This window comes from Talpa occidentalis, unplaced genomic scaffold (genome assembly GCF_014898055.3).
Source record: "Talpa occidentalis isolate TD23 unplaced genomic scaffold, MPIMG_talOcc4v2.1 talOcc4.15, whole genome shotgun sequence".
Lineage (NCBI taxonomy): Eukaryota > Metazoa > Chordata > Mammalia > Eulipotyphla > Talpidae > Talpa > Talpa occidentalis.
This window is the reverse complement of record NW_023601543.1, coordinates 18,679,587-18,701,334: the sequence shown is the minus strand read 5'-3', so window position 1 is coordinate 18,701,334 and position 21,748 is coordinate 18,679,587. Positions and strand designations below refer to the sequence as shown.

The 21,748-nt window shown below is 38.9% G+C and overlaps 1 protein-coding gene across 6 annotated transcripts in view; it reads left to right on the top strand.

The window, feature by feature from the left end:
• Nucleotides 1-21,748, top strand: part of GRIA3 (glutamate ionotropic receptor AMPA type subunit 3) — a 262,555-nt gene that overhangs the window by 155,775 nt on the left and 85,032 nt on the right. For all 6 annotated transcript variants that reach the window (XR_005125435.2, XM_054695576.1, XM_037511994.2 and 3 more), the window contains 3 exons: nucleotides 2,068-2,121; nucleotides 15,554-15,715; nucleotides 19,270-19,437. Coding sequence is in view for 5 of the 6 variants with exons in the window: in XM_054695576.1 (XP_054551551.1) it covers nucleotides 2,068-2,121; nucleotides 15,554-15,715; nucleotides 19,270-19,437 (384 nt within the window). In the remaining variant the exon portion in view is untranslated. The remainder of the gene's footprint in view (nucleotides 1-2,067; nucleotides 2,122-15,553; nucleotides 15,716-19,269; nucleotides 19,438-21,748) is intronic.

The following is a 21,748-nucleotide window of genomic DNA, read 5'->3' as shown; positions in this document are numbered from 1 at the left end:
CTTCCTTTGGCCTTGCTTCTTTATTTCTCTCTAAGCTCCAGCAGATGTCCTTAGGAATCTTGCTCATTTTTCTGGCAGAACTCAAAACCCTCTGATTTTATTATATTGAGGGTTGTCAGTGAATTAAAAATTCAACAAATATATGGCCCCAACTTGCCATCAAAAGTTAACAAATGTCACCAGTAAGGGTGTTTCTCACAAGCGGACACTGAAGAATACATCCCAGAAGATACCTAACAGCTCATTTTGTGTCATGGCAGCATGAGAAATCACCTCCTTGAGACATTCATTAACCTTTCATTTCCTTCATATATAATCAGTCAGAAATATGGCTCATATTTTAAATTAATCGGAAACAGCTCAAAAGCTCCCACTCTCTCCCCCTTCCCCATTTGCCATGAGTTGAGGGTTTCTAATGTCAGCAATAGATATTTACATATTTAAATATGTGGTGTAATCTTCTGGGCCAGCTTAAACTTCATCTCCTCCAGGAAGCCTTCCCTGGATATCACAGCTGTCCATCACAGGCATTAGAGACTTCTTTTTCCTCTTCCCCATGAACCTAGAACCTTGATTGGTCTTCGACATTTATCATATATTAGGAAACTGTGTAATATACTGCCAAGAGTACATTCTAGAAGCATACATTCCCAGGTTGTCATTCCACCTTTACTACTTTCTAGTTGTGTGGCCTTGGGCAAGTTACTTAAACTCTCTTTGACTGAGATTCCTCATCTCTAAAATGAAATTAATGACAAATCTGTTAAAGTGTTCTAGGCATTAAATATATATAAAGCCCCTGGCATTATGCCTGGCACATACTAGGTCCTCAATTAGAACAGTTATTTATTGTTGTTGTTGCTGTTGCTGCTGCTGCCTTTTATACATAGTTCTGGCTTGAATGTGTGCAACTTGTTGTTTTCCCAAGTTGTTTTTAACCCCTTTGATAGCTGTTCAGAGAGAAACTTCTCGTGGTTCTGCCCCTTGTTGTGTCTTTATATTATCCCTTCCATGTTCCCATTCCCTGCAGGCAGCATACTACTTTGCACAGGCTCAGTATTCAATAAAATAACATTTTAGAAAATCAATCAAGCAGATTTTTTGCTGTTTATGTAAGGAAATAAGTTAGCATTAGGTATATTCAAAACTTCTAACTGCCAACCAATATATTGGTTTGGAATATATTCAACCACTAACATATTTTTAGATGATAAAAATGCACCATGTAAACTATTATGGCTTAGTATTAACACAGTGTTATTCAAGAAAATTCAGACAAGAATCATCACCCTAAGGGTTTCTCAGGCATGATACTATGGACATTTTTGACCAGATAATTCTTTGTTGTGGGGGTGTCCTATGCACTGTAAGATATTTAGTCGCATCACTGGATGCCACTCACTAGCTGCCAGTATTACGCTTCCCAGCTGTCACAACCAAACATGTCTCTAGCAATGCCAAATCCCCCCTGCACTGCCCTAGGCATCACGTTCGGCACCAAAAGACATACAGATGGTCACAAGGCTCTCATATTAAGGCATGAAATAAAGGCAGGCACTATAGAAAGGGTTTCAATAACCACAAGCAACCTTGATTAACCTGAAAATCCCATTAACCCCATTCCTTGAGTGTTCTATTCCCTAAGCACTCCAGATAACAAAAAAAAAAAAATTGTACCTTACATTCTGTTTTCTAATTTGTATGCAAAGTTCAGCCAATTTTCCATCTCAACTGCCAAGTACAGAAATCCAGTTCATGGGTGGGGAATCATCAGCTTCATCGCTTTTACCATCTATTTTAAGTGACAATGATGTTACTGACCTGAAAGGTTAGAGAGCTTCCTTCCCCTGTCTTTGACATTTTTTGATGTTAGCAATTTTTCCTGTATTATCTGTCTGAAAGTGGAATGCAACAAAAAGAAATCTGGTCCAATTAGGTGTGATTTTACTATACATAAAAGACCTAACACTTTGTTGATCACTTAAAAGTAATTTGCTCTAGCCATTCTCATTGATTGTGCAATTGGAAATGTCCATCTTGTAAAAGCAATATTTCTTATTTCTGCAGGTTGTGATCCTGGGGAAACATTCGAGAGGTTATCACTACATGCTTGCTAACCTGGTAAGAACAAGCAGACTTTAAGTTTCCCAAGGCAATTTATTCAATTTAGATTGTGTTGTCTATAATCATCCAAAAAAAGAAATATATGAAGTACCTAATGTATTCTCTAGATGCTTGGAGAAATGAATTTAGTAAATACCCAAACCTGAATGTAATAGCCTTGTTTTTTATTACACTGTCTCTGTTTTCGCTATGAAGCCTATTTCTCTCCATATTTAAAAAATAATAATTTGATATGATTCTTCAGTGATTATTCTTAGATTCAACTTGAGTTTGAAATATAAGCCATTTTACTCTGGTTTGAAACATAAAACAAGGGACAGGGAACATAGGAAACTGACTCTTTCTCCAGTTAATCCAAATGTATGTGTACATCAGCACTGTAGTTGTCTTTCTGGAAGCAAACCATTACCAAATCTTTTCAAATCAGATGCCAGGCGTAGGTTTGAACATGGAGCATTAAATAACCATGACAAAGTATATAGCCACCTTTCTACTTATAACAACACATCTGACTTGAGTCGTTACCTTCAAACTTTCCATGCCTTTAAAGTTTGTGACATTCTACAAGCTACTGTTTCATTAAGATAGTTTATAGTTCTTCTTTCTCTAAAAGAACAATTGGCTTAGGAATTAACAAAATGGCTTCTATTCAGAAATTTCTGTTTGGCAGAGGTTCTGAATAATACTCTCTCTATGGAATGAAAGAGGAATGTGAAATTATCACTGTGATACTAAGAATCTATTAAATTATTGCATAACATGAGTTCTAACCCCAATTTTGTTTCATTAGCACAAGAAAATCATACTCATTATAGAGCTCTTAAGCCAAAAGAATAGCAACAAAGGTGAAAGATTATTGTAATTATATACTTAGATTTCTTAAATCAAAGAAAAAATCTTATTTTGTTTTAATAATGAGTATTTTTAAAATTAGAAGTGAAATGGAAATGTTACTTAAATTTCTTTCTTAGAAAGTGTGTACATTCAAATACTTTATAAGAGGAATAGCACTACCACTTTGAAATGTAGGACACATGTTCTCCAATAAAGTACTCAAAGTGGAACTCCTCAAACCATTTTGGGAATAAATGAATTGACTCTTTTAGAAGGAGAAATCTTGATTTTTAATTTACATCTGAATAGATCCACTTTGTTTTTTAGGCAACCAATAATGATATTTGTTGACTTATTCTGGGTTAGACCAGGACTTGGCAGGAAAAATGGTGTCATAGCAAGGCACCCAAGGGAGTTTTTAATGGATTTTTACCATTTTTTCCTCACCAATAAGTGTATTCCTTCCCTTCCTTCCTTTCTCTCTTCCTTCTTTCCTTCCTTCCTCCCTGTTTCTTTTCCTTCTTCTCTGCCTTAGATGCCCTATAGGGTTCACCCATCACTGATGGTATATAAGATGAATTTAGACTGTGCACACATAAAGTTTTTTATAATGGTAATGATTTTAATGTATTAGAAAAATATAAAACCAGATATCAAAATCTAAATTTTATGAATATTATTACTTCATACAGAGCTAAAGTAGAGACTTAACAAATGAAATAATTTTTAATACCAGTATGTTGAGTAAACTATAGCACAGAGATAAGCAGATGTAGCAAAGTCTATTTTTTTGCATGTCATTGTGGTGGTTTGTGGACAACTGAGGTATAGAAAAGAGCATTGAACTAGAGGACATAAAGTTTTGGTCATCATACTGAGTTTGCTACTAGTCAGTTATGGAGGCTTGGATAAGTCACTTCACTTTTACTGTAAAACTCACATGGGAGTGGGGACTTCATTAAAGTAGTGGCTGGGTCCTTTGGAAGCAAATGCTAAGATATAATTAGAAGTACAAGACATTTATTGGTACTAATATCTGTGAAAAATAACAAGAAGAGGGATACAAGTAGGAAGGAAGAGCTCTAGACCACAATAAAGTTCTGATATCAGTGGGAGGGTGGGGGGAGAAGTTTGATTAGAAGAGTTTCAGATTGTGCTTTAGTCCCAATAAAGTCCTCATCAGCACAATGGGGAGCTCCAGGAGCGGCACAAAGACTACACATAGAGGAACCCCATTGTTCCTTGAAAAGCAAGCCATTGTGCCTCCACCTTGCATAGTCATCAGCTGGCAGCTGTCCAGGAAGCATAATCCTCCAGCTTGAAATCTGAAGCAGATCTTGAAGGCATCTGAAGGCTGGAGGCTGTCAGCTAAGTCAATTTCTTGAGGCACGTTCTGCCTTAAAGGGATAATGAAGCTGCATAGGTCAATGATTTTTAGTTGCCCTGAGATTACCAGATGATCTATAAAGACTATTTCCATTCTAGAATTCTACCTGGCCTCCCTAGTCCTACTACAGTCCCAGGCCAGAGAGAAAAGAAAGCCTGTGAAGTGGTAGGAGGTGGGGGGAAATGGTGGACTAAATGCTAACACAGAACTCAAAATTATGAGACCTTGGGAGGCTGCCTATTTCAATAACAAGCAATGTCTGTTCCTTCAGATTGAATGTAGTTAGTATCGCAACTGTCTGGGTAATGAAAATATGAACTCATTCACTCATTCTTTAAGATGACACTTCTCTTCCTCTAGTGACCTTTTCATTTGAACTCAGCCATAGGTTTCCACAGGTTCCTGTGATCTATATCAAATTGCGTATGGGCAATACTAACATTGTTGCTAATCTCTGGCAAAAAATAATAAAATAAATTATCTCTACCATGGTTTCCTGATTTTTTTAAAGCATATTAAATTATCCCAAACACTTCCATCAAAGGCACACACACACACACACACACACACACACACACACATACATAGAGCAAGTCAAAACTATTCAGAAGTCATTTAGATGGTCAAGAGAGGATAAATGGAGTTAAGAAGGAGTTTCCTTTCAAGACGAGCCAGCTGGATGGAAGCTGAGGACATGTGCACAGAAGAGCAAAGCCTAATCCAAGTCTTGGTGGAACAACAGTGCAGAACTGCTGCCTTCTTCTGTAAATTCAAAGACAAAACCAGTCACACTGCTTACCTAAGCTTTCTGGAATCACCTACAACAATGCCCCACGTATCCCGTTGCTGCTGAGCTCCATCTATCTGGCAAAGATTTTCGTGTGCGTTTACATGGACTTTCCCTGGTAGCAATTCTAAAAGTGAGAAGACTTGGATATTCCATAAATGCTTCAACAAGGGCCTTTCACAAGTCAAGGTGTAAATTTCAGAGCAGACAATAAGCTCCAGAAAATTCTAACTTATGGGAATCCCTGAAAGAAAGAAATGATACCATCAGTAGCACAGACCAGAGGTATGATCTGTTCAAGACAGAAGTAGACATCCAAATACAGCAGGTAAGCCTCTTATACATTATGTATTGATGATGTCATTTCTTTTTAGGGGTTGTTCCATAATTAATTGTTGTTTTCTCTTCCAGGGTTCTCTCTAAGGTGGTAATGTTTCTCTAGTTCAATACTAGAGATAACCAGCATGTCACAACCTCTCTTTCTTCCACAGTAGGGTCATAGATTAGGATTCTTTTGACACTGCATTCCCAGGGAGAGCTCTGTTATCTGTGGGGCTATAAAATCATAAGGAAGCTGAAGGCCTAACATTAATCCAGATGGGCAAAAGCCAAGAGGGATCTGAGTACACTTAGCTAAATTCCAGACAGAGCTGAGAATCTGAAAGATCAGTCGATCAAACTAGTTTAAAAATTGACACAAAATAAATTGGATCTGGGTTGAGATGGTCCCAGATGTCCGGTACCCATTCCCAAATTAAAACCAAAAAAAAAAAAAAAAAAAAACATTTGAGGTACCCAGGGAGGAAGGTGAGCCATGATGGAAGTTTTTCAGTGCTGCACCAGTTAGCCACTGCCTTAGAAGACCTGACAGTTTCTCTGCTTAGGTTAAGACCAATCCCAGAGTTGGGGACAGGTGTTGGCCCCACAGTGGAAGTTAGGCAATGCTGATTTAGTAAAATTTTAGAAAAATTTTAGGCAATGCTGAATGCTGGGGGTAGAGGAACACTGGATCAGGCTATCCACCAGGCCACTCTGCTAAGGGAGAAAAGGAAGCTAAGGTATCTTCCACTCCACCTTGCCATGTTACCTGTTTCCTTTAAACTTCTCACTTCATTGTCTCGGAATTCCTATAAGGAGAGATGTCTTACCCACACACCACCCCAAGTTTTTAGAAATCAGGAATTGGGCTCAAAAAAAGATACACAACTTGCCCAAATCCTTTGCTGAACTAGGTGTGCAATACAAGTTGGTCAAACTACTGATAAAGCACCCTCTTCCCGCTTTACCCACTGAAGCATCTCAGGGCGACAGAAGACCAGCCCCACAAAGGTCACACAGAAACATCTGCAGTGACATAATCATATATGAAGTATAAACTGCAAGTTTATAAAGAGAACAGAGCATAAAAGGCTTGAAAAACAGGGCCTCCCCGGTGGCGCAGCAGTTGAGCGCTGGGTTGCGAAACTGCCCGCGGCCTCTGCGGCGCCGGTTCGATCCCCAGCTGCTCCCCGGCCACCAGAGGAGGGTCCCACATGGCGCGCAGACCTCTCCTGCCGCCCGCTGCTCCCCTCAGCAGTGTACTTCGGTCCTTCTGCCTGCTCTGCTCCCCGCTCTGGCTCTGGTGAATTCTCTCACCCTCCCGCGCTTCTGACTGTACCCAGTGCATGTACAAACAAAACAAACAAACAAACAAACAAACAAATAAATAAAACATGCCTCTATAAAAAAAAAAAAAAAAAAGGAAAAAAAAAAAAAAAAAAAAAAAAAAAAAAACAAAAAAAAAAGGCTTGAAAAACAAGGACGGTTTTGTGAATATGAGTTTGAAATCTGTCCAAATGGCCAATAACTAGTTCCAGCACCAAGTCCATCTCCGGCACTGCTCTTTGCTCTCCTGCACATGCCCCCCACACCCCTTTCTCTCACACACACACCCCACGCTGCTCTCCCTTGCCATCTCTCATCCCCTTTCTTTCTCTTGCTCTCTTTCGTCTCCTTCCCTCCCCAGCTGCTCCGTTCATATTATAAATATGCCAGGAAATAATGATGGGGACACTAGATTGCATCTAATTTTTCTAAAATTTTACTAAATCAGAACCATTATTTATAAAATAGAACCCAAACAAGAAAGCCAGGTGTAACCTCAGCTTCAAGATGTCAACTGTGCAACTTACCAGACCTTGGCATGTACCTGAAACAGAGAAGGACCCACTTTGTTTAGAGAGAGAGCAAGTTTGAATGAGGTTGAGTCGTGCTGTTTTGCTTGCCAGTAGCAATTGTTCCATTCTGCTCCCTTCCCCTTCCAGGTCTTCTTGTTCTGTTCTCTACTCTTTCCCCTCCTTTGTTCTTTCATTTTCAATGTTCTAAATAAAACATTCAAATATTCAGAATGTGGTGATCACTGCCGCCTCGGCAGATGGCATGTAAACACAGAAATCGCTGGGCCAGAGCCTGGCCTTAGAGGCAAAGGAGGTGGCCTGGAAGAGAAAACTCCCATTGTTCCCCGAGGCCAGGAGCCCAGTGAGGTCCCCTGGGTTCACATCCTCCCTAGTGGCTCAGGATTGACTTTCTCCTCTGCATGGAGTCAGCACACAGCAGAGCACCAAAGGAATGATGAGTGGTGACTGAGCTGGGGTCCAACGTCCTACCTACATTTAGAAAGCCACAGGCACTGTCAGCGTCAGGTAGCCAACTTCGAGACTTATTCTTCCTGTCCAACAATCCCTCCATTATAGTCAGCCATCACTTCCTTTATCTCTCTCTTCCCTTCTCTCTGTCCCCTCCCCTGCCCGCTGAAATTAACAGGGAAATATCACTTCCACCCATGTTCTAGCAGAATGGACTGAGAGAACTGTTTTCTCCCCAGGACCCCTGACCAGAGCCACTAAAAGAATGCTTCTCAAACTACCTTGTGAAGAAGGGTCCATTTTTTCCCTTAAATCATCATGGACCAATAAAAGCACAACAAAAATCACTAGAAGACATGAAATAAATAAAACAAGGTCTATAAAATACAAGGTCAATTATTTTGCTATTACTTCGACAGCCATAATCTTATCCTGTTAAATAACTATAAAGATACATAAAGGCTTACTCTCAAGTTCTTTCTTTATGTCATCTCAGACTGGTAACAACTAGCAGACTACCTGCCCCCAGTCCGCACACTTACTTTGGGCAGTATTGCTTTAAAGGTCTTTATGGTAACTATTTTTTTTCCCTCTATATATAACTCCAGTGCAGAACACCTTGTTCGCTCCATTGCAAAGAAGACAAGGCGGTGTTCTTAAGAAACTTACATAATATTGAACAAACCAGAGTTGCACAGTTTATGATGATTGGCATGGACACAGAACAGGTGCTAGGATAGGGAATGAAGAGAAGACAGTATGGGGAGAGCATGGTCAGAGAAGGCGTTTCAGAAAAGGCCATCGACTTTGAAACAATGATCTAAAGGGTGAGAAGGGGCCAGTTATATGAAGAATCAGGGAAAGTTCATGCCATGTATAGGGAACAGCATGTGTCAAGCTCCTGAGGCAGAAAAGAGCTTAATACTTTCTCTGAACCATCAAAGGCAATTTTGGCTAGAGTAGACTGAGTGGCAAAAACCAGATTATGTAAGGCTTTGATAGGCCTGGTAAAGAGATTTAGCTTTTTCAACAGCAACATAGAGCCATTAAAGAATTCCAACTAGGGGGTGTACATGATCTGATTTTTGCTTTAAAAAAATGAAATGGGTGGATCTAATGGTGTTTAAATTATACCTCAACATAGATGCTAATTAAAAAAAATGAGTAGTTATTTTTGCCACTAATAGTACTTAGGTCAATTTGTTGATTATTTGTATATTCACACAAACAACTCCCTCTGAACTAAATAGCCATGAGGTCAGGGACTAAGCTTGATAGGGTCCACCATTGTATCAACAGATAGCACTTGGAAAATTTCAAAGTATATTTGTTGATTGGATTACAGCATAAACTAGTAAGTAAACATTGCAAACAACCTATAATCAAGTGCTAGTTGTTATGGTGTGATGTTCAACTTTATACATTATACCCTCCCAAGAAGATGAACCTGATTCTACAAAACAGGTTGGACCTTAGCAACCTGATTACTTGAGTTACCATGATTATTATACATTTCTCTACAGAAGCATTGCCCAGATGAGCAATTCAAATGGCACTAAAAGCAGAGTCAGCCTTCATTGAAACTGTGAGATAGATACTTCTCCTTGGGAGCCTGCCAACCTTCATCCTATTACTTTTATCTTTGCTATAGGCAAGCCACCTTTTCCCATTTCTCACCCTTAATCTACCATCAACTCAATGAAAGTCACCTAACTTATCTTGTCTCTGTTTTCCTCTTTGTATAAAATGTACCCTAAGAATAGTATTATTTGAAGGAAATCTTTGCATAGTATCTTAAAAATAAATGCCCTAAAAGTAAACCTTGACTATATTTATTTCCAACTGTCAAATAGCCGTACTACCACAAGGAACACTGTATTGTGGTATGTGTAAATCAAGGGAGACAGGATAATACTGAATTCATGTGAATCTTTGGAAGACTGAACCATCTGGGCTAGACTGAAATCAGGGATAATCTCTGTTTGGATGCCAGTTGTGTAGCCACTGTCTTATAAAAGATGACCTTGGCAAATTAATCAAAGAGAGTTTACCAGATTCTACATGAACTGCTTAGGCTCAACAGCCATGATTGGTTTTATGCTGCTAAATTCAGATGTGGGCAGCAGTGTACTAGATGAAATGAACAGATGTGATATGATTGAGAAGTGATGCAATTGATGAAATATAGCATAACTTTCAAATCCAAGTGCATAATTTTCCTCTCAAAGAGACAACTTCTGGAAATTATATCTGCATTTCCAACAAATATCATCATTGTTGCACAAAGGCAAATGGACATGCACAGATTCTTAAAACACACAAAATGAGAATGTAGACTTTCAACTCACCCTTCTCTGAGCACTTCAATTGCCTCCATCTTTCTCTGCCTTCTCTCATCTCTTTTAATAAATCCCTCTGTACACAGTTTACTGGCCCAATTAAAGGAAAAGATACCACAGTGGCAGCTAATAAAAACAAAAACAACAATAATTTCAACCAAACAGAACTGGTGCAATACATACAGCATTAGAATTTGATAAGTCTAGTTTAAGCCCACAAAAATGATTGAATATCTGATTATCATGTGTAGTTATTCAAATCCCTATGAAATAATAAAATGGGGTTAATAGATATTCCACTTAGTGAAACAGGGAACTTGCAACCTTGGAGTCACTTAGCAATGATGTTGTAGAATATATTCATATACTTATTACATGACAGACATAGGAGGACATGCAATAATGAAGAATGACCAAAACCCATAAGAAGTCAACAATGTACAAGAGCCTATAATAGTTGGCAAAAGGGGGCACAACTACCTGATAGAGATACAGAAACAAATTTGATACAGATGTTTCTTAGTCATCACTTTACTAATTGATATTTTCTTGAAGACTGTGGCTTCAATAGAGAGAGCTAGTGCTGTGGTTCTGTATTAGTGTCTTCATTGAGGATTGGGGGAGGGTCTGTCTGACTACAATGACTCTGCAGTCACTAATGACAACAGTAAAATATAGCAACCTGTGCAAACAACAGAACAGAGGCAGAAGAGAGACTAAGAGCCAGGCTATTATTTCCTTTCTGGTTAGCAACATTCTCCCAACTTCCTTCTTTCTAGCATCATTCTTCACCCTTTTATCTGTCTAAGCTGTTTTATTTGTTTGGTGGACATTTCTTTTATGTTTGCTTTTCACAGAGGGTTTAAAGTATTTGGCATTTATATCCAAACCTGAGAGTTGTATGCTGCCACTTCAAAAGAAAACTCTAGCAAGAGTTATAGACAAAGGGCCTCACCTGGTGGCGCAGCGGTTGAGCACTGGGCTGCGAAGCTGCCCACAGCCTCTGCAGCGCCAGTTCAATCCCCGGCCGCCGGCGAGAGTCCCACATGGCGCTCAGACCTCTCCTGCTGCCCGCTGCTCCCCTCAGCAGTGTACTTTGGTCCTTCTGCCTGTTCTGCTTCTGGTCCTCTGGTTCTGGTGAATCCTCTCACCCTCCCACACTTCTGACTGTACCCAGTGCTTGTATAAATAAATAAATAAATCTTTAAAAAAATAAAGCAGAAGTTAAAAAAAAGGAAATGCTTTTATAATTATGAGATTGTAAGTGAATGGCACCTAGGAGCCAAGGAACTCTTGCTCTTAGACAGGATCTCTCTCCTAATTCCTTTTCTACCATTGATCTTCACCCCTTTATTTTCCTTTTTATCCCCCAGAGATGCTCAATAGGATTTCCTCTGCATTATGACATTTATAAAGGATTCAGTAGAACTTGGACTTATTATCCACACCTATAGTTTGCAAGTGGTCATCGCAAGAAGTACAACCAAGAGTTTACAAACAAGCGAATTGTCTTACAATTAATAGCTAAGAGGCGAAGCAGGATCAGAAGCCAGCAAATTAGTGTCCTTTGTATTAAAGTGGTCTCCTAACATCCCCCAACTTTTTAAGCTGTGCCCCTTTCCAGGATATAGATACTTCCATTATCTTTGCTGAATTTCTTTGGAACCCCCTAATCCCAGTTTTCTAAACACTGCAGATAGCATTTACTCACATCAAATACAGTAATTTAGCAATATGTGGTCAAACACAGGCAGCTCATAAATATGTGATGGTTGTATCATGTTAGAAGGTAAACAGGTAAACCAGGGGTCAGCTGACTCCTGACCACAAAGCAGCACTTCTTTCCTACCTCCCTTCTCCCTACCAATAACCTTCCCACATTCATTTTCCCCTGTTAACCTCCCAGGTTTAGGGTGATCCTCCTGTTATTTTATTTATAGGGATTTCAGAGTCACTTAGGAAAATACTGCCACCAGTATCTCTGCAGATAATCAGAAGAAATAAAATCTAAGGAAGAGTTTATGAGCAGGTAAAATACCTTCAAATGATGTGATGGCAGAAAAGTAGGCCAAGAGCCCAACTCCATTATAAAAAATGATTCCCTCATTATTCTACCTCTTACCACAACCCTGGCCTTTTTTCATATACCCTCCTAAATTCTGGATAGTTGTTGAGAAACTCTGTTATATTAGTACTTTGCTGAAGTTGTTTGTGTGTTTTATCTAACAATAGATTTATGCACAGCACCCAGAGAATATAGCAATAGGTAACAGAAGAGTAGCTCTGGCCCATTTTCCCAGGGAAGAAGATAAACCCAAGCTCTGCCATCTTTTGACCCAAGTGAGCACTTACCTCTGACTTTCGTCTTTCTTCCAATAACCTTCACCCTTCTGTTTTCACCTTTCACCTCCCAGATAGTCTGTGGGCTTTCTATTGTGGTATTTTTTTTCTAAATTTATGCAAATTTCAGTAAATTCTTCTACCACACTCTACTCTCTCCATTCTGTTCCTGACACTATATTAGTGCCTTCTGCCTTATGGACTGATAAGCCTTCAGGGCACTCAGTAGGAGCTAGTGCCATGGAGGTTTTACCAGCCGGAAGAACCATCTGAGGCGGCCTTCACCTAGTTTGGTTGGTGCTGCTGTGGACTCATTTCATCCCACAAAGACAGCAGGCTCTTTTCGATCTAAGGTGTGCTGCAACTTATTCCCAAGCATGCCTGTCACAAAACAGGGGTTGACTGAGAAACTTCTAGGTACTCAGTTATGTGGTTGATACATGGTAGACAGATGAGTGCACAGGATGCCTGTGAAGATGTCTCCAAAGTACACTGCTGATTAGAGATGGAAACACCCAAATGGGACTATGTAGGGTCTGTGTGGCAGAGTGAAGCCTCCAAAGTAAATGAAGGTGATGGATGAGATCAATTTGGGCTGGACCTGCTTTTTTTAGTATTCCTGTACCTCCCTCCAATAAAAGGGTTTCGAGACAAATCTTTCTGGGGGAAAAAAATGGCATTGTGAGTAACCAGTATGGAGTGCTGTTTCTTATGCCTTAAGACAGATGTGAGGTTTCTGGGACCCTTCTTCCCTCCGTCACTTTGGTTACTTCCATGTAGCCATTTTAACATGCTGTGGGTGTTAGTGAAACAGAAGTGAAATGCTTCGGAATGTGTGGCAGGCATAAGAGATACTGCTTCCTAGTGCACTGTGGTCATGACCCTGGGGAAGAGGGTGTGGGCAGAGGCATTCTCAACTCCTTTCTTGCAAGGAGGGAAGCTCCCTTTCCAGTGCAGGTTCGAAGATACAAGAGAGAACCAGCGAGTCCACTCTTCACCCCAACCAGCAGGCAACTGAGCATGGGTCATTGTTCTTGTTTAATACTCGTTAACATGCAACGATGACCTGGAGGAGCAAATGAATTAAAACCATTTGTTAACATTTTTTGTCTTGGCTCTTTCTTTGTATATGTGACTAGGAGGTGGGAGTGGGGAATTGGAGAACAGTGAGGCTTAAACCCCAACTGGAACCTCCGCTAGGTTTTATATACAAGCAAGCCTCTCTGCTGATTGCAGTACAGCAGCGAGCCAATGAGAGATAAGAGAGTCTTCATTTCTTTCATGAAGGAGGCCTTTGAGACAAAACTCATTCTAACAAGTTAATGTTAATTTTTAGAACACGTTGTGATTATCAAAAAGGAGGAGTGATTCTCAGTGATGCAAACTATTTGGCTCTTTGTCCAGTCTCCATTGACTCATATCCCTTTTATGAAAGGAAGAGGAAGGGGCTGTGAGTAATAACTGAAAAAGCTGTTTCACTAAGATATTTTCTAAGACTGCTTTGTTGCCCATGTTAAAGAAATACAAAATTAAAAGAAGCAGCAATAGTGGTGGTAACTAGAGAGTTACGCAAGAGGGAGTTTCTGGATATCAGCTACATTCATGTGTTCAGTTTGTGAAAAGTCTTCAGGCTATATAAAAGAATGTGCAATTTTCTATATGATAGCTACACTGCAATAAAAGCTTAGAAGGCAAAAAAGAAAACTTTATAGATCCAATGGGGGTTTGAGTATTACAGATGTATGCATTAATCAAAACCCAAGTGGTGGGCCTCCCCTGGTGGCGCAGCAGTTGGGCGCTGGGCTGTGAGGCTGCCAGCAGCCTCTGCGGCACCGGTTCGTTCTCAGGCTGCCGGCGAGGGTCTCACAAAAAAAAAAAAAACAAAAAAAAAAAACAAAAAAAAAAAAAAAAAAAAAAACAACCCAAGTGGTATATTTAGCATTTGTGCATTTTATTGGATGTAAATTTCACCTGAGTGGGAAGGGAGGGCGGGAAGGGAAGGAAATGACTGAAACAAACATTGAAATCTAGTTAATGACCTACATGCCGAAGTCTTTTGGTGTGTAATGTGCATATGTTTGAAATGCATCCAAAAAATGAAAAGGCTGGACGGGGGAAAAATTGCAAAATCTGAAGTAATAACTATGTGGATGTTCACTGTACAAAGCTTTCAACTTTTCTGTATATTTGAAATTTTTATGTTGGAGTGAAGAATCTAAGAAGGGAGGAAGAATTCTCCCCATTTCTTTATGAATAAAAATATTGGCTTCAGCCCAATGAAGACCCAAATGCATCAGCAGCAACTAACAAGAACAGGTATCCAGCAGCAATAACACAATTCCTGGGGTGAAGTGTCCCAAAGATAACAGTGCCCACTGGAGCTGGTGGTGTCCTGGTGTGAACCTAAAGAGATTCCTTCAGAAGGCTTAGGTAACAGAGACATCAGCCAATAACCAGAGCAAGAGAAGAGGAAAATGGTAGCTGCTATGAAGTAGATGTCAAAATCATTCATGGACACATGTGACACATACCTTGGGGTTTGCACCATCATGTACAACAAACCTATCAGTTTCACGCTGGCATTTCTGTAAGTCACAAGTGTTGAAAGTACTCATCATTAGAATCTGCTCTTTTTGATATGTTAAGCTGAAGAAAAGTCTTGTATACTTCCAGTTAGGGTCAAACAATTTCAATATTTTCTAGTTATATGAAGCATTGTATTTATGCACAATGAAAAAAAAAAGACTAGAAATAAAGGTTTTTAAAAAATCAAAGCATTTGCTTTAAGTTGGCACCAATGTTTGTCCCCGGGAAAGCTACACTATAGACATAGGCACAAAAATGAAAGAATTCATATTTTCTCCATCATGCCTGTAGTTTCCAAGAGTTAGTGCCCCCAAAATTAGTCTACAGCCAGGAAGTTTTGTTGTTTGCTTTTTTGTTGTTTTTATTGAGATGCAATTTATATATAACATCATGTCCAGGGTTTTCCTGATTGTTAAAGAGTGATCCAGAAGAAGGAACTTTCATTTCCTCCATAGCTCTCTAACCAACAGATATACTGAAGTAAGAACACACAACCTCCCACATTCATGATTCTCTCTCAATCTCTTTCTAGGGTTTTACTGATATTTTGCTAGAAAGAGTCATGCATGGGGGAGCCAATATTACAGGATTCCAGATTGTCAACAACGAAAACCCTATGGTTCAACAGTTCATACAGCGCTGGGTGAGACTGGATGAAAGGGAATTCCCTGAAGCCAAGAATGCACCACTAAAGGTAATATGCTAAGGTATATAGAGGCCTTACGCCAACTTGTCAAAGCATCTCAGTATGGCCTTTATATATTTACAATCATCTTGTGATCAAGTGGTCTTCTCAGAGGGGGTTCAAGAATGCTAAAATGCAATTGCAGGTAATACTGCTGTATTTGAAAATTAAACTCCCAAATAATGAAGCCATTGAGGAGGTCTTTTAAAACCCAGTGTTTAGAAATGTTAACTTAATTGTTAAGTGAATTTCATTTGTAATGTGCTCTTAACAATTTATAACACTGCAAGAACCTGAGTCAGGCAAAGGGTGGGGGCAGTGGGAATAGGTAAGAAAGATTGATAGTCTGAAACAGAAAATTAGATTTTACATTATTTATGTGATTGCTTCATGTTAATAAGTTTCATGAATCTCAGTACACCCAAGTGAATTAGACTTTAATACAGATTGTGTATTACCTTATGTATACTGAATGAAAATGTTTTCCTGACTGCAAAAGTATCTTTAGAAATAATTAGATTACCTAAGTTGCACATTTTCATGAAATCAAGATAAGAATATTAAAAGCAGAAAGTCATCCTTAAAGTGCATGTTCCCCTGTGGCTAGAAATCCTATTACTTAAAAATCAGGAATTAAAACAGACAAATTGAGAGAAAGTAATTGACATTACACAAAGGATCCTTCAAATGCATTTTTTTTTTTTAGTAACTCAGCCCCTTGGTATATTAAGTCAGGTATAAAATTGACTTCAAATTCTTCCTTCCTGGTATATGTATGTGTATGTGGGATCCTGTGATCAAGATGCAGGATTAAAGTCAAGGCCCTTCCCCAAGAGAGGAAAAGTGAGGAGAGAATATTTATTTTCTTGTGCTTTTAAGAAACACACACTCTGGGCCTCCCCAGTGGCGCAGTAGTTGAGCGCTGGATTGTGAAGCTGCCCGCAGCCTCTGCAGCACTGGTTCGATACCCGGCCACTCCCCGGCCACCGGAGGAGGGTCCCGCATGGTGCGCAGACCTCTCCTGCAGCCCGCTGCTCCCCTCAGCAGTGTACTTCGGTCCTTCTGCCTGCTCTGCTCCCCGCTCTGACTCTGGTGAATTCTCTCACCCTCCCGTGCTTCTGACTGTACCCAGTGCTTGTATAAATAAATAAATAAACAAATCTTTAAAAAAAAAAAAAGAAAGAAACACACACTCACATCCTTCCTCTTTGATAAGAATAGAATTAGGAAAAACAATAGGGATGCAGACCAGAAAAGAGAGCCTGCATCATCATGCATCTCCTCCCTGAACACAGTCACATCAGAACAGGATATGAGCAGGACATTACTTTACGCAGTTGGTATATACTAGAACAGTTGTGAGTGGCACATGATTTTATCATTTATTTGAGCCACTCACTAGCTAAATGGCATTGTGTGACTCTGTTGGAGTTTATAGTTTTATTTTTAATTTTTTGAGGAACCTCCCTACTGGCTTCCATAGTGGCTGCATCCAGTTACATCGGCATTAACAATGCCCAAGGGTTCCCTTCTCTCCACACTCTTGCCAACACTTGTTATCTCTTGTCTTTTGATAGCTGTTTTAACAGGTATAAGGTGGTATCTCATTGTGATAATTCATTTCCCTGATAATTCAAATTTTTTTCATGTATTGATAGCTAATGGTAGCACTATATTTAGGTGAGCTTACACAAATTAGATTTTCAGAAAACTACCTATCCATTGCTTTGCCATCCTTGGATTAAATAATAGAGGAAAGAGATTCATTTATTCAATATTTTAAGAGCTACCTACAAGGTGACAGGTATTATGTTAAGTAACAAAAAAAAATGGACAAGAACAGAAGTATTTAAAGGGTATTTACTATACACTAGTTTATGGCAGTTCAGAAGTCGGATAGGTTGTACAAGAGAGAAGGAAGACCGTCTCAGCTCTGGATTATTTGTTGATAACTCATGGTATGTATAATGTAAAGTTCTCAGAACCTGCTAAGAAGAACTGTTTAGATATAGAAATAAAACCCTTAAAATAATTTAAGAAAATAGATTATTTAAATAGATGATTACAGCTTTCAGAATACTCTTACTTAATACTAGTCATTATGGAACCTTGCTCTATATCAATCAAACAAAAGCCCAGTTTAAAAAATTATGTACATATCAACAAACAACTATGAACCAGAGACACTCTTTGGGGTGGGGGAAGGAGGGGTTGGGGTCAAAATTGGGGTTGCAATTGTATGGGAAATATAAAAATAAAAAAAAAATGTACAATACTTTTGATGTTCTGCCAACTGAACTTTCCAGGGGCTTTTTTTTTTTACTTGCTCACACATTGGTAAGTAGAAGCTGAAAAAGTAGAAAATTAAATAGCTCTTTTGGCATAGCTTGGAAATGACTACATTAAGATTGCTGACAATTTATGCAGTGAGCTGGAAAAAAACTCACTGCCATTTTGGCTTTATGCAGCGCTAGGATGGGCAGACACAAAGATTTTTTTTTCGTGAAAGAACATATGCTTCCTGTTACTCATACTTGATGATTTGCTTCTGAAAGAAAAGTAACATGAGGAAAGTCAGAAAAGTAAATTGATAGTTGTAAAGATGACAATGCATTCATACTCAATTGTATGTGGACATCTCACATCGAGAGAAAACTCCCCCCCAGGACATTTTACTTCTTTGAAAAAAATCAACAGAATTCTATATTCTACCAGTATTTGTCACCCCTGCAAAACAAGGGCAGCTTACTTTAATCAAACATTGTTGATTCATTTAATGAAACAGCAATCACCATGTCAAATGACAGATAATCAAATCTCTTCTATTAAGTGACTGGCCTCATTCCTAGTAGAACATCTCACTATATTCAAGGAATAGAAAGTAAATGTTCTAAAAGAGGTAGCATCATGAAGTATTGCCTGTGAATTGTCAACGTTATCAGATTTAAAACTCAATAACAATTGTAATTTTCTACAATCGAAAACCAGCTTTGGTTTTTACTCCCCCCCCCCCAGGAAACAAAAACTGATTTATTGCTGGCCAGAGGTCCTAGTTCACCAGAAATGTAGTCCAGACAGAAATGATTTATGTTTCCCTCCAAATTAATTTCAAGCTGTCTAACTTAGCTATTTCCATTTTCCCCTAAGTAAACACCAGATCTGAATTTTCTATTACAAACAGCAATAGCCCAGTCTTGCTTTAGGATATGCTATTTCCTCTCCAATCTACATATGCTATCCTTTACCGTCACACATATTTCTATCTCCTTTAAGGACCTGGCCTTTTAGTAATCCCTCACTCAATATGAAACATAGTATTGAGAGCAAGAGAGAGATTCCCTTGAGCCATTTGATCTTAATAATCTTATCATGTACACGCATAGGTTAAGAGGCATCCTACTGAAATGAGTAAGTCAGTCTTGCCCAAAGAGATCTCGATTGAAATAATTGAGAGGGTGATTTGGTAAAGCCAGAGCTGTAAAGGAATAAAAATTATAAGGAGTAAGGCAAGGTTTGAGGGCACCATTTATCATGATATCTTGTTTTCCATGCATCCATTTTAGTACACATCTGCCTTGACGCATGATGCAATACTGGTCATCGCAGAAGCTTTCCGCTATCTGAGGAGGCAACGCGTGGATGTGTCCCGGAGAGGCAGTGCTGGAGACTGCTTAGCAAATCCTGCTGTGCCCTGGAGTCAAGGAATTGATATCGAGAGAGCTCTGAAAATGGTAAAGACAAAAAGGTTTTGGAATGGGTGACCCTATAAAGTCACAAAAAGATGAGACCTCACTCTTGAGAAAAGACATACTAAAAAGGATAGGATGGGAAGCTATAGCATGTCAGAGTGTGCAGAAAGGATGAGTATGGATATTCATTCATCACAATCAAGAAATCTAAAACTAGAAAGTTCTTCCTGAAAGCTTAATAAATGGTAAATTGAGGGCAAATGAACACTAAATCCTGTGCTACACTGTGAGCCCCTCAAAAGTTACAGATTGAACCTGTCATGGCTTCCAAAAATTCAAATTTTCCAGAAACATGCTGTTACTTAGGGGATTGGGACATTCTATAGGAAGCTCTGAACTTTCAAGGTTGACATTTCAAAGGACAACAGTATCCTTTGCTCATAAGACAAATTATTAGCATGGATAGACTGAACCCAGCCAGTGTGGTATTTCTATTGTCAAAAACCACGTTTCTACTATCTGACTTGGTAAGATGATACGTTGGAGCATGATACATTATAGGTCTACTTAAGAGGCTCTCCCCCAATGCCCCAAAGAAAAAATCCTGGAAAAAAAGTACAAGGAATGAAAGGGTAGACAGTCAAATCCATCACTCATTTTTGGTATTTACTGGGTAGGAGAACATTTAATGCTCAAGCAATTTCATTATTTATACTAGGAGCAGTTTCAGCCATTCATTGTAGCTTTCAAGCAAGAGCTCATTACTGGGTATTTTACTTTATGCTACATGTGCCTGCATGCATTAAAATGAGCCTTCCAGAGCATAGGACTCTCTTATTTATACTTATTTAATTGTCCTGATGTTTGGGAAATCTAAATAAACAGATAGGCAATGATGATTCTGTATATAACCCAGCAATGAAGAATTTGTAATGGCTGCATAACATACCTCATTTTGAGTACTTGGCCCTCTTACTGCTGCCTTAAAATTTCCAAGTTGGAAGCATTCAATCAAAAGGGGTTAGTAGCCCCTGTGACTCTCTCCAAGAAAGAGATATGACTCATTTTCCCATCATGCAGATTTTTATGTCATTATGTCAGTTCCCTAACAAATGCCCTAAGTGTAGTTTTATGGCGGTAGCACCACACAATTTTGAGGAGCAGTTAATTAAATTCAATCTTCATAGCAGTTACAAGATTTGTATTGTCAGGTGAGACATAATGATGAGTGAAATATAAAACTCCCTCAGAGTGAATCAAAAGGAGTTTTCATCAACAAAACCTCAATGGGCAAGTGCCAGTATCTCCAACTGACTCCCCATTCATGACAAAAACAGCTGTCTTCTCCAAAGAAAAGACTTGCTAACAGAGTGAGACAATAAGTTAATTTGGCTTAGAAAAAAAATTAGATTGATCATACTATTGCACAAAGAGTTTCTACAGATCTAACTCACTGATAAAGCTGAAATTATAAACCATGTAAATAACTTTCTTCCCCAGGCCCTAATGATCAAACACTCAACCAAAAGAATAATTTATCTCTCTCTACAAACCAACCTCTTCCTATTATTCCAGAGAGGCTGGAAGGTATTAACCTTTTCTAAAAGTAGATGTTGCCTTGAGATAAGTGCTCAGTATCCACTATTCAGAGGGGTTACAAGGGAGGATGATCTAAAGTGTTAAAGGTATTACTATATTAAAACAAACCCCTCTTTTGAGTTAATTAAAAGTAAGAAAGCATGATGTAAAAACATCCGTCATTGTGACTACCACATCGCTTTTCCTCAATAAATCATTCTCTTCCTTCAAAGAAATCTGGCACACAAAATCATTGCCTGATGGAGGTTTCCAAGGACCTGTTTTTAATGAATAAATAAGCACAGCATTCATCCAGTAAATATTTATTGAGCACCAACGAGTATGTATAAGGCTCTAAGTTAGTGTGCAAACATAAAATAAGTGGGGAAACTTCATCTGAATTGTTAATATGTAAACAAATGATTTTAAACACCTTAAAGTCACTTGCAAATTGGGTATCCATTCTTCGCATAATCCATAGATAGTGCAAAGATCTGCCTCAGTCTGGACTACTGAAATATGTCACAATTTTAAGACATTAAAACTTGTCCACTTGTTCAGTAAGCATTTATTGAGCACCTATCCTAGGTTGTATAGTAGTTGCTGAGAACACAGAAAAATATATTTCATCTTAAGATGCTTCCAATCTAATAGTGAGATGGAAATCACAGATGATCCCAATGATATGCTTAGGTTCTACACTGGATCCTAAATGACGCAGAAGAGAACCTACACACCTAATATAGACTGGGGTGGTGATTAAAATGAAGGGACC